Source organism: Rhinoderma darwinii, chromosome 9 (genome assembly GCF_050947455.1).
Source record: "Rhinoderma darwinii isolate aRhiDar2 chromosome 9, aRhiDar2.hap1, whole genome shotgun sequence".
NCBI classification, from domain to species: Eukaryota; Metazoa; Chordata; class Amphibia; order Anura; family Rhinodermatidae; genus Rhinoderma; species Rhinoderma darwinii.
In genome coordinates this window covers 19717417-19730420 of record NC_134695.1, presented here as the reverse complement: position 1 = coordinate 19730420, position 13004 = coordinate 19717417, and the positions used below count along the sequence as shown (strand labels likewise).

The 13004-nt window shown below is 46.7% G+C and overlaps 1 protein-coding gene across 1 annotated transcript in view; it reads right to left on the bottom strand.

Moving 5' to 3' along the window:
- Positions 1-11534: 11534 nt before the first annotated feature.
- LOC142660281 (spexin prohormone 2-like) overlaps positions 11535-13004 on the bottom strand; it is a 3507-nt gene continuing 2037 nt past the window's right edge. Inside the window, exon 5 of the mRNA XM_075836872.1 lies at positions 11535-11875. Coding sequence (XP_075692987.1) covers positions 11811-11875 — 65 coding nt within the window. The 3' untranslated portion in view covers positions 11535-11810. The remainder of the gene's footprint in view (positions 11876-13004) is intronic.

The window sequence follows — 13004 nt, the reverse complement described above, 5'->3', positions numbered from 1 at the left end:
TGTGTTTTCCAAGGACTGGTCCTCCCACATTGAGCATGTCAGGAAGGTGCTCCAGGTCCTTCGGGAAAACAAACTGTTTGCGAAGACCGAAAAATGTGTGTTTGGTGTGCAGGAGATACCATTTTTGGGTCAAATCCTCACTCCTTATGAATTCCGCATGGACCCCGCCAAGGTCCAATCTGTGGCGGAATGGGTCCAACCTGCCTCCCTGAAGGCGTTACAGTGCTTCTTGGGGTTCGCTAATTATTGCAGGAGATTTATTGCTAACTTCTCGGTCATCGCTAAGCCTCTTACGGATCTCACTCGCAAAGGTGCTGATCTCCTCCGCTGGCCTCCTGAGGCTGTCCAGGCTTTTGAGGTCCTTAAGAAGTGCTTTATCTCGGCCCCTGTGCTGGTTCAGCCCAACCAAATGGAGCCATTTATCGTGGAGGTTGACGCGTCCGAGGTGGGAGTGGGGGCTGTCTTGTCCCAGGGTACCAGGTCCCTCACCCATCTCCGTCCCTGTGCCTACTTCTCCAGGAAGTTTTCGCCCACTGAGAGTAACTATGATATTGGCAACCGCGAACTCTTAGCCATTAAATGGGCATTTGAAGAGTGGCGCCACTTCCTGGAGGAAGCTAGGCACCAGGTAACGGTCCTTACCGACCACAAGAATCTGGTTTTCCTGGAATCTGCCCGGAGGCTGAACCCGATACAAGCTCGATGGGCGTTATTTTTTACCAGATTCAACTTTTTGGTTACCTATAGGGCTGAGTCTAAAAATGTTAAGGCTGATGCACTGTCGCGTAGCTTCATGGCCAGCCCTCCTTCGGAGGAAGATCCTGACTGTATTTTGCCTCCAGGTATAATCATTTCCTCTATTGATTCTGATTTAGTCTCTGAAATTGCGGCTGATCAAGGTTCAGCTCCCGGGAACCTTCTTGAGAACAAGCTGTTTGTTCCCCTGCAATTCCGGCTAAGGGTACTTAGGGAAAATCATGACTCCGCACTATCTGGTCATCCAGGCATCCTGGGTACCAAGCACCTCATTGCCAGAAACTATTGGTGGCCTGGGTTGCTTAAAGACGTTAAGGCCTACGTCGCCGCTTGTGAGGTTTGTGCTAGGTCCAAGACTCCCAGGTCCCGACCAGCGGGCTTACTATGTTCTTTGCCCATTCCCCAGAGACCTTGGACCCATATCTCCATGGATTTTATCACCGATTTGCCTCCATCTCAAGGCAAGTCGGTGGTGTGGGTTGTAGTAGACCGCTTCAGTAAGATGTGCCACTTTGTGCCCCTCAAGAAACTACCCAATGCTAACACGTTAGCTACCTTGTTTATCAAACACATCCTGCGTCTCCATGGGGTCCCTGTCAATATTGTTTCTGACAGAGGGGTACAATTTGTTTCTTTGTTTTGGAAAGCCTTCTGTAAAAAGTTGGAGATTGATCTGTCCTTCTCCTCTGCCTTCCATCCTGAAACTAATGGCCAAACTGAGAGGACTAATCAGTCTCTAGAACAGGGGTCTCAAGCACGCGGCCCGCGGGCCACATGCGGCCCCTGGGACTGTCATCTGCATCCCGCGGGACACAGAGCCGCTAGTATCGGCTTTGCTCCAAGACTCTGAAATTCCCTGACATCGCTGTCCACATATGAACAGCGATGTCTGGGGCTTCCCCAGAGCCAGAGTCCCGGGCAGAGCGCTAGTACAGGCTCTGCTCCGGGACTCTGTGGAATTCTCTGACATCGCTGCCCATATATGGACAGTGTGTCAGGGTCTTGCCCAGAGCGGAGCAGAGCGCTGGTGTCGGCTCTGCTCCGGGACTCTGTGGAATTCCCTGACATCGCTGTCCACATATGAACAGCGATGTCTGGGGCTTCCCCAGAGCCGGAGTCCCGGGCAGAGCGCTAGTATAGGCTCTGCTCCGGGACGCTGTGGAATTCCCTGACATATCTGCCCATATATGGACAGTGTGTCAGGGTCTTCCCGAGAGCGGAGTCCCGGGCAGAGCGCTAGTTTCGGCTCTGCTCCAGGACTCTGTGGAATTCCCTGACATCGCTGCCCATATATGGACAGTGTGTCAGGGTCTTCCCCAGAGCGGAGTCCCGGGCAGAGCGCTATTATCGGCTCTGCTCCGGGACTCTGGGGAAGCATCTGACATCGCTGTCCATACATCGACAATGATGTCAGGGGCTTCCCCAGAGCAGAAGTCCCAGTGATGTCAGGAGCACAGCTGGAGTCCAAGGAAGAGCCTACTAGCGCTCTGCCTGGGACTCCAGCTCTGGGGTTGCCCCTGACATCTCTGTCCATATATGGATAGTGATGTCAGGAGCAGAGCTGGATTCCCAGGCAGAGTGCCAGAAGCGGCTCTGCTCCGGGACTCCAGCTCTGGGCAAGCCCCTGACATCACTGGGGCAGCCTCTACAGAGGGCACTGGGGCAGCCTCTACAGAGGGCACTGTGGCAGCCTCTACAGAAGGCACTGTGGCAGCCTCTACAGAGGGCACTGTGGCAGCCTCTACAGAGGGCACTGTGGCATTATCTACAAGTGGGTGTGTGGCAGTATCTGAAGAGGACACTGGCATTATCTAGGAGTGTGTTGCATTATCTACAGAGGGCACTGTGGCCTTATCTACAGAGGGCACTGTGGCCTTATCTACAGAGGGCACTGTGGCCTTATCTACAGAGGGCACTGTGGCCTTATCTACAGAGGGCACTGTGGCCTTATCTACAGAGGGCACTGTGGCCTTATCTACAGAGTTCACTGTGGCCTTATCTACAGAGGGCACTGTGGCCTTATCTACAGAGGGCACTGTGGCCTTATCTACAGAGGGCACTGTGGCCTTATCTACAGAGGGCACTGTGGCCTTATCTACAGAGGGCACTGTGGCCTTATCTACAGAGGGCACTGTGGCCTTATCTACAGAGGGCACTGTGGCCTTATCTAGGGGTGTGTTGCATTATCCACAGAGGGCACTGCGGCAGCATCCACAGAGGGCACTGCGGCAGCATCCACAGAGGGCACTGCGGCAGCATCCACAGAGGGCACTGCGGCAGCATCCACAGAGGGCACTGCGGCACTATCTAAAAAGGGGCTGCCCAATCTTGACATGTGTGCTAAATGAGCCGCCAGACTGCATTTAGCGACACTTAAACTGGAAAGCTGGATTGTTGAAATAAGCACGTGGAGAAATATCTAAAATTTTAAACCTAGCGCTATTATTATAGTAATGTAGTATTATTATTCTAGTAATATAGTGTTATAGTAGTTCAAATAACTAATTGATTAACAATAATTTTGTATTGTATCAAATTTGAAAGTAATGTGGCCCGTCAACTTCCCATTTTTTCTATATGCGGCCCACTTACCCGGCCGAGTTTGAGACCCCTGCTCTAGAACAATATTTAAGGTGTTTTATCTCTGACTGTCAATATGATTGGGTCTCATTCATTCCCCTCGCCTAATTTTCCCGGTTCTCCTCCATTTCACCTGGTAGTTCCAACAATCCCGAGGTAGAGGTCGTTCATCGGGAACTGTGCACAGTCTGGGCCCAGGTTCAGAAGAACCTAGAGGCGTCCCAGAGCATACAAAAAACTGGAGTTGCCCCCATCTTTTCGAGTACACGACGTGTTTCATGCCTCCCTCCTTAAACGCTGCTCCCCGTCCTTGGCTCCCTCGAGGAAACCTCCTGTCCCCGTTCTCAACCCTGAGGGGGTAGAATTCGAGGTGGCAAAGATTGTGGACAGCAAGATGGTCCAAGGCTCCCTCGAGTACCTGGTCCATTGGAGAGGATACGGGCCTGAGGAGAGGACTTGGGTACCCGCCCGGGATGTTCACGCTGGGGTATTGGTCTGGAGGTTCCAGCTTCGTTTCCCCAATAAACCAGGTCCATCTAGAAAGGGTCCGGTGGCCCCTCATAAAAGGGGGGGGTACTGTAAAGGATCTGCCAGGCACAGCTTCTGTGTCTACGCCCATAGGTAATCAGTCTGCACCTGCTTCTATGTCTGTGAGACTGACTACATCTTCCTCCACTCAGGATGGCAGGCTTAGGAGTGGGAGAGCCTATCACAGCCTGGCCAGACGGAGCTAGCTCCCGCCCTCTGTCTATTTATACCTGCCTTTCCTGTTCCTCCTTGCTTGTGATTCTTCTCGTTTGGTTTCCTGGCCCTGCTGCAGCTTCTTGAACTATTTGACCCTGCTTCATATTGACCCTGGCTTACTGACTACTCTCCTGCTCTGCGTTTGGTACCTCGTACACTCCTGGTTTGACTCGGCTTGTTCACTACTCTCCTTCTCTGCGTTTGGTACCTCATACACTCCTGGTTTGATTCGGCTCGTTCACCACTCTTGTTGCTCACGGTGTTGCCGTGGGCAACCACCCCTTTTCCCTTGCTTCTGTGTACCCTTGTCTGTTTGTCTGTCATGCACTTATTGAGCGTAGGGACCGTCGCCCAGTTGTACCCCGTTGCCTAGGGTGGGTCGTTGCAAGTAGGCAGGGACTGAGTGGCGGGTAGATTAGGGCTCACTTGTCTGTTTCCCTACCTCCACCATTACAGTTACTTTAAAGACAATGGTAAAATATAAGAAAGCCTACATACACAGAATTTTGGCCATAACAATCGGAAACGGTGTATATACAATGCAAAGGACCTGGGGTTAATAACATCCAAGGACTAAAGAACAGATTATTATCTGAAATTCAAGGTAATGGCAAAGATTCATTACTTCAAGAAATCATGACTTCCTTTTTTTTTTTTTTTAGGTTCCATTTCAGTTCTGAAGTTGCTTTGAGGGGCCTATATATTAGAAACCCCTATCAAACACCCAATTTTAGAAAGTAGACCCCTCAAAGTATTCACAACAGCATATAGAACGTTTATTAACCCTTTAGGTGTTTCACAGAAATGTAGAGCAAAGTAGAGGTGAAATTTACATTTTATTTTTTTGTCAGAAAATCCTATTTATTCCATTTTTTTTTTCAGGTAAAACAGAAGGTTTTACCCGAGAAACACAACTCAATACTTATTGCCCAGATTCTGCAGTTTTGAAAAATATCCCACATGTGGCCCTAATGTGATAATGGACTGAAGCGCCGGCCTCCGAAGCAAAGTCCACCTACAGGATTTTGAGGCTTCCTTTTTATTAGGCACCTTGTCCGGTTTGAAGAGGTCTTGTGTTACCAAAACAGTGGAAACCCCCCAAAAGTTACCCTATTTTGGAAACTAGACCCCTTGAGGAATTCATTGTAGTTTTCATGGGGTGCATGTGGCTTTTTGATCAGTTTTTATTCTATTTTTAAGTGGTGTGGTGACTAAAAAACAATAATTCTACTATTGGGTTTTTTTCTATTTTTTTACAGCGTTCACCGTGCGCTATAAATGACATATTCACTTTATTCTGCTGGGCGATACGATTACGGCAATGACATATGTTTATAGTTTTTTTTATGTCTTATGGCGTTTGCACAATAAAATACTTTTTGTAAAAAATAATTTACTTTTTGTTTTGCCATATTCTAAGAAATCAATTAAATATGATCATGGAGTTAGGAATACCTCATTAACCCCTTCCCGCGATTGGGCGTGACTGTACGTCCAAAATGCAAGTGATTTCCCGCATTCGGGCGTACAGTTACGCCCAAGCTTCAAACTGTCACCATGTCAACAGACATGGTGACAGCGTCCCGATCGCAACTGTCATAGACAGTTGCCGAGCAGGACTCGCGGGCACAGGACCAATCAGAGTGGTCCCGTGCCGGAACGAGCTGTGATTGGCCAGTCAGTACTGACAGGCCAATCACAGCGCAGGAGCAGTGGTTTGCAGGCATCTCCGTCTCTGACAAGCTCATTCCTGTCAGAGAGCTTGTGAGAGTCGGAGACAAGAAGAAATACAGTGTTAAAGTGAAAAAAAGAACAAAAAAAACCAGCGATCTGCCCCTTTTTTGCCCTTTTGTGCCCACTAACCAGTGATCACCCCCTTTGGTGCCCACTGGTTAAGAAAAAAAATAAATAAAATATATATATATATATATATATATATATATATATATATATATATATATATAGTGAAGGAAATAAGTATTTGATCCCTTGCTGATTTTGTAAGTTTGCCCACTGTCAAAGACATGAACAGTAAAAAATTTTTAGGCTAGGTTCATTTTACCAGTGAGAGATAGATTATATAAAAAAAAAAAAACAGAAAATCACATTGTCAAAATTATATATATTTATTTGCATTGTGCACAGAGAAATAAGTATTTGATCCCTTTGGCAAACAAGACTTAATACTTGGTGGCAAAACCCTTGTTGGCAAGCACAACAGTCAGACGTTTTTTGTAGTTGATGATGAGGTTTGCACACATGTTAGATGGAATTTTGGCCCACTCCTCTTTGCAGATCATCTGTAAATCATTAAGATTTCGAGGCTGTCGCTTGGCAACTCGGATCTTCAGCTCCCTCCATAAGTTTTCGATGGGATTAAGGTCTGGAGACTGGCTAGGCCACTCCATGACCTTAATGTGCTTCTTTTTGAGCCACTCCTTTGTTGCCTTGGCTGTATGTTTCGGGTCATTGTCGTGCTGGAAGACCCAGCCACGAGCCATTTTTAATGTCCTGGTGGAGGGAAGGAGGTTGTCACTCAGGATTTGACGGTACATGGCTCCATCCATTCTCCCATTGATGCGGTGAAGTAGTCCAGTGCCCTTAGCAGAGAAACACCCCCAAAACATAATGTTTCCACCTCCATGCTTGACAGTGGGGACGGTGTTCTTTGGGTCATAGGCAGCATTTCTCTTCCTCCAAAAATGGCGAGTTGAGTTAATGCCAAAGAGCTAAATTTTAGTCTCATCTGACCACAGCACCTTCTCCCAATCACTCTCAGAATCATCCAGATGTTCATTTGCAAACTTCAGACGGGCCTGTACATGTGCCTTCTTGAGCATGGGGACCTTGCGGGCACTGCAGGATTTGAATCCATTACGGCGTAATGTGTTACCAATGGTTTTCTTGGTGACTGTGGTCCCAGCTGCCTTGAGATCATTAACAAGTTCCCCCCGTGTAGTTTTCGGCTGAGCTCTCACCTTCCTCAGGATCAAGGATACCCCACGAGGTGAGATTTTGCATGGAGCCCCAGATCGATGTCGATTGACAGTCATTTTGTATGTCTTCCATTTTCTTACTATTGCACCAACAGTTGTCTCCTTCTCACCCAGCGTCTTACTTATGGTTTTGTAGCCTATTCCAGCCTTGTGCAGGTCTATGATCTTGTCCCTGACATCCTTAGAAAGCTCTTTGGTCTTGCCCATGTTGTAAAGGTTAGAGTCAGACTGATTAATTGAGTCTGTGGACAGGAGTCTTTTATACTGGTGACCATTTAAGACAGCTGTCTTTAATGCAGGCACCAAGTTGATTTGGTTCGTGTAACTGGTCTGGAGGAGGCTTAACTCTTAATGGTTGGTAGGGGATCAAATACTTATTTTCTCTGTGCACAATGCAAATAAATATATATAATTTTGACTATGTGATTTTATTTTTTTATATATAATCTATCTCTCACTGGTAAAATTAACCTAGCCTAAAAATTCTAGACTGTTCATGACTTTGACAGTGGGCAAACTTACAAAATCAGCAAGGGATCAAATACTTATTTCCTCCACTGTAACTATGTAACTATTGATTGATAGAGAAAACAAATATGGCGAGGAGAAAGCAGATGTCGGGAAAAAGGTTGGGGGGGGGGGGGTGCCAAACTGAATTTTTCTGCCCCGGGTATTGGAGAACCTAGCTACGCCTCTGCCTTGACAGATTCGGATCAAATTATAGGCCCCATACAAGTCTAATTTTGAAAAAATCCTGGCTCCTCGTATACGGTCAAACAGTTCGGATATAGGTGGCAATGGGTATTTGCTCTTGACCGTGATCTGGTTGAGACCATGGTAGTCAATGCAGGGTCGAAGAGATTGGTCTTTTTTTTTAACGAAAAAGAACCCAGCCGGAGAGGAGGACTTTCATATGAAACCCCTCTCCAAATTCTCCTTGATATAGACAGACATGGATTGAGTCTCTGGCAAGGAGAAAGGGTATACCCGTCCACGGGGAAGAGAGGCATTTGGAACCAGTTCAGTGGGGCAGTCATAAGTCCAATGTGGAGGCAGCGTCTAAGCCTCTCACTTGCTGAAGACATCCGCAAACTGAGCAAAATGAGGGGGTAATCCTGCCAATGACTGAGGCAGAGGAGGCTGGACAGAATGGATCTGCAACAGACAGCGATCGAGACATTTGGAGCCCCATTGGAGAACCTGTCCGGAATTCCAGTCCAGGACTGGCGCATGTAGTCGAAGCCAAGGCAGACCCAGCAGAACAGGATTGATGGCTTTGGGCAAAACATGAAACGAAATCAGTTCTGAATGAAGTACTCCAACTTGGAGCTTCAGCGGCTTGGTCTCAGATACAATCGGATCGGGCAGAGGCAGTCCATTCACCGAGGCAACAGCCAAAGATGTCTCCAGAGGAACCCTGGGCAACTGGAGACTATCCACTAGATTCTTTTGGATTCAGTTTGCAGTGGACCCGGAGTCCAGATAGGCAGAATCCCGGCGCATCTTCTCGCTGGACACTATAGTCACAGGAATGGTCAGCTTGGAATTGAACCTTTTATTTTTGGTACCATTACGCCATGTTCGTCTCTCCAACCAATCCTAGGCACTGGGATCTCTCTGGCCTCTGGGGACACAAACGCACAACATGGCCTCCAAGGCCGCAATACAGACAAAGTCCTTAAGTGGGTCTGCGTTGTCTCTTCTGGGTAGACAATTTGGCCCAGTCTATTTGCATAGGCTCCTCTGGTGGGGCGATTGAAGAGGTCAGTAGTGATTGCTGGAAAGTAGAAGCCAGCCTAGGAAATCCTCTGTCCCGGAGTACCTCTTGGGAACGCTCCTGGATCCTCATGTCAACCAGGGTGGCTAGTAGGATGAGATCGTCCAGGGTAGGTGGCAGATCACGAGTGGCTAGCTCGCCTTTAATCCCAGAAGATAGTCCCTGCCAAAATGAGGCCACCAAAGCCTCGTTGTTCCAGGTTAGTTCAGCAGCCAGGGTACGAAACTGAATGGCATACTTGCCTACATAGAGTACATAGAGTACATAGAGGTCTCCCTGCTGTAGGGTCAGCAGGGATGCAGCTGCAAAAGAAACACCCCGAGGTACCTCAAATATCGAATGGAAATTCCATAAAAAGCACCGCAAGTCACGAGTCTCTGCTCCCTGATGTTTCCACAGAGGATTTGCCGATGCCAGGGCTTTGCCAGTAATAAGAGAGAGATTATGAAGGCAATCCTAGTGTCATCAGAGGAGAAGGCCCTGACATGTAGTCTGAAGTGGATCTGGCACTGATTCAGAAATCCCCTGCAGGACCTCATGTCTCCGTCATAGCGAGGAGGTAGCGGCAGGAATACTCGGGGATCGGCACTGGTACAGACAGGAGGTGTAGCAGGAGGAACAGCAGGAATATGTGCGGTGACGACTGTGGCTTGAGCAACCAGCTGATGTGCAATGGCGTTCACCGACAGGAGGAGTTGGTCTTGCCTGAAGGTCTTGCATCTCTGCCAGCATGGCTTGTGTCATCAAGGTCTCAGGTTGACCAGCGGGGTCCATGGCCTGAGCGTACTGTCACGGTCTGTTGGTATGTGAACCCACTAGGCCGCACTGCCATAGCGGGGAGGCAGCTGGCCAAGCAACAGAGCACCCAAACAATACAAAGTCCTGCGCTAGGGTACCTGAATAATCGAGACAGTGGCCGAGGCTTTTAGCACGGGTGGAGGTGGGTGTAGCAGGTTAAGCAAGACGTCGCGGATGACAGCAGGTGCAGCAGGTTGCGCCAGACGTGGTGGATAATACTGGACATTTCACATGACACTGGACGTGGCAGAAGACACTGGACATGGCGGATGACAGCAGGTGCAATAGGACACGACTCCAACACTAACAGGTTCAAGAACAAGGACACAGCACGGAATACAGGATACAGGTAGCAGGGCACGGGTAACAATAGAAACAGGATAACACTAAGGGACCATTTGCAAGACTGACATGGGAATACTAACAATGCTTAGGCAATAAGTGAAGGGGCAGGGCCCTTATTATAGTCCAGGGTGATCTGGGAGCAATCAGTCAAATCTAAAATATGTGTGTGCTCTGGCCCATTAAGGCCGGGAATGAGATCGAGTGCGCACCCTAGTGGTCACTGCAGGACAGGATGGCCGCATGTGCTGGCATCTCTGGGGAGGAAGATGTCTGCAGGATGATACAATAAAGGCTTACAAAAGCCAAAACGTTGCACACTGGAATAAACCACTGGTAATTTATCCTCACCCCTTGAGTGCTGCCTACCTTCTTTCTTATACTATATGTTTATGGGGGACTCTGTGGGGGAAACAGGGATCATGCCCCTGACTTGGCGTGCACCATATGGATTTTAAAGAAACAAGAGGAGTGCCGTTCCCCTCTCCATATTTCATGAAGACAAACTGTGTCCATATGCCATATTAGGATGTCATAGACAAGGGTCCTCCGCTAACCCCCTATCAGCCAGAATGGAGAGCGGCTTTGGTGGGCTCAAGGTGTCCATTTATATAAATGGAGAGCCATTCATCTAAATGCCCGCTATGTCATACTACAATTTCTCTGCAGTGGCCATTGCAAGGCAAATGTATGTCGGGCCATGAGCCACCACATTCAGCTGATTGCTGTGTTGGCTCCGATCTAAGAGGGGTTGTCTCTAGTGAAGCTGAAATTGTTAAAGAAATAAGCCTGGGGAAAATTACCTTGTAGCTTCATCCTGAATACTAGTGCCCCAAATTATAGCCAAAGGGAAAATAGTGTCCTACTGGGCTTTCTCCCAAAGTATTGTAACATTGTATGAACATTATATATATTGATGAGGACATAATATTTATAGAAATACATGTTTAGTTGCCAATTATTAAGATTTTACCCATATATTATAATTACATGTTGATGGAGCACAATTACTTGAAATATTGGTCAGACATTAGGGGCCATTGATTGATCCAAATGTAATTTGCATTTCATGCAATCAGATCTGTAAGGCTGGATTCACACGAGCATGTTACGTCCGTAATGGATGGAATGTTTTTTGGCCGCAAGTCCCAGACCGAACACACTGCAGGGAGCCGGGCTCCTAGCATCATAGTTATGTACGATGCTAGGAGTCCCTGCCTATCCGTCGAACTACTGTCCTGTACTGAAAACATGATTACAGTACGGGACAGTTGTCCTGCAGCGAGGCAGGGACTCCTAGCATCGTACATAACTATGATGCTAGGAACCCGGCTCCCTGCAGTGTGTTCAGTCCGGGACTTGCGGCCGAAAATACGTTCCGTCCATTCCGGATGTAACATGGTCGTGTGAACCCAGCCTTAGTATTGAGTAAGGCTGCCCATACTGGCACAGACTTTTGGCAAATACAACCAATAATGAGCAGTAGTCCTTATATGATAATAAAATATTTATTTCCAAATGATAGAATTATACTGTATTGATTCATTTATTGCCAACTTTGCTTTAATCATGGCATTGACATTTCCACACTAGCCAGCCCCAAGCCAATTGTCAGATGGAGATACAATGTGGGATCAGGATATATATCATAAGCAAAAGATCCAATGCAGGTAGTAAGGTACTTGTGTTTAATGTCTACCTCTGCTCCCCGTTTACATGCATTATTTTTGTTATTGCTCAGATAATAATAGAAACGAAAACTGTGGTAGGAAAAACAACATGTATTTTATAAGAAAGATAAATCAAAGCATTTTATGTCAATATTTATAGAGCTTCAGTGTTTTGAATATCCTCTCCAGCGATGTCTTCGGCTCCTGGAAACCTGAAAGTTAAAGAGCAAAAGATAAATGAAAAGGTCTCAGGTTTTACCATGAATGTTCAGTAAATTTTCATTACGTGATATTACTTACAGCTTACCTCCCCTTCTATTTCTATCATACAACATGGTAATAAAAGTAAGATAAATTAGATATGATTAACCCCTTCCCAAAAACTCACATACATGTAGATCTTTGGGGAAGGGTCACCTTCTCGCATCCCGGTGTACATGGACATTACAATGATTGTGCAGGGTACAGAAGCTGTGCCCACACATTTACCTGCCAGGGGGCAGTTGTGATTGACGGGATCACCAAAAACTCTAATCCCAGTTTAACCCCTGGTGCAGTGCTAAGAAAGTTAGGGGGTTATTTTTGTCACTTCCCCTGTATTCACTGTCCTTAAGAAGTTAAGAAGCAACCAGGCCTGATAAATGACAATTGCTGCCCCATGCTTCATGACTGAGAAGTGGGGGAAGGGACAACTGGTCTGAGCATATTTCTTGCTCAGAGAATAGGTTGTCACTTTTCAAACCAATTCAGTGATTGCCTGACAAGATTAAAGGGGTTTTCCGGTTTCAGCAAATTAATGTAATTTTTTTTATTAAAAGTTATACAATTATCCAATATACTTTCTGTATTAATTCCTCATGGTTTTTAAGAACTCTGTTTGTTGTTATTCAGTAGAAACATTCATTGTATACTTCCAGTGGATATAATTGTTTCCATGTTCATGTGATGGACACATTGGTGCTGAAATTGTTAAAAGACACAGTTCTGATACACATACTGTAACTGTAACGAGCTGTGCACCTGCGTGTCCATCACATGACCAGGACAGAATTTTATTCCCTGGAAGTAAACAATGAATCATTCATTGGGTGAAAATTAACAACGATCAATAGTTTTAGCTAACCAATGACAGACTGTCATCATCTGGAAAGAATTCGGCTGTGAATAAAATTTTAGTCTGATAGTTGCTAGTACTTGACTGTATATTGTGAAGTTGGCCGTTAGGCGAATGATCGTTTCCCGAAAGAACATTCCACGCTGAAATATCATTCATCCTTCGGTGTCATTGATCATTTATGGCCAGTTCGAACGACTGTAATGAACAATATGGACTAAAATATG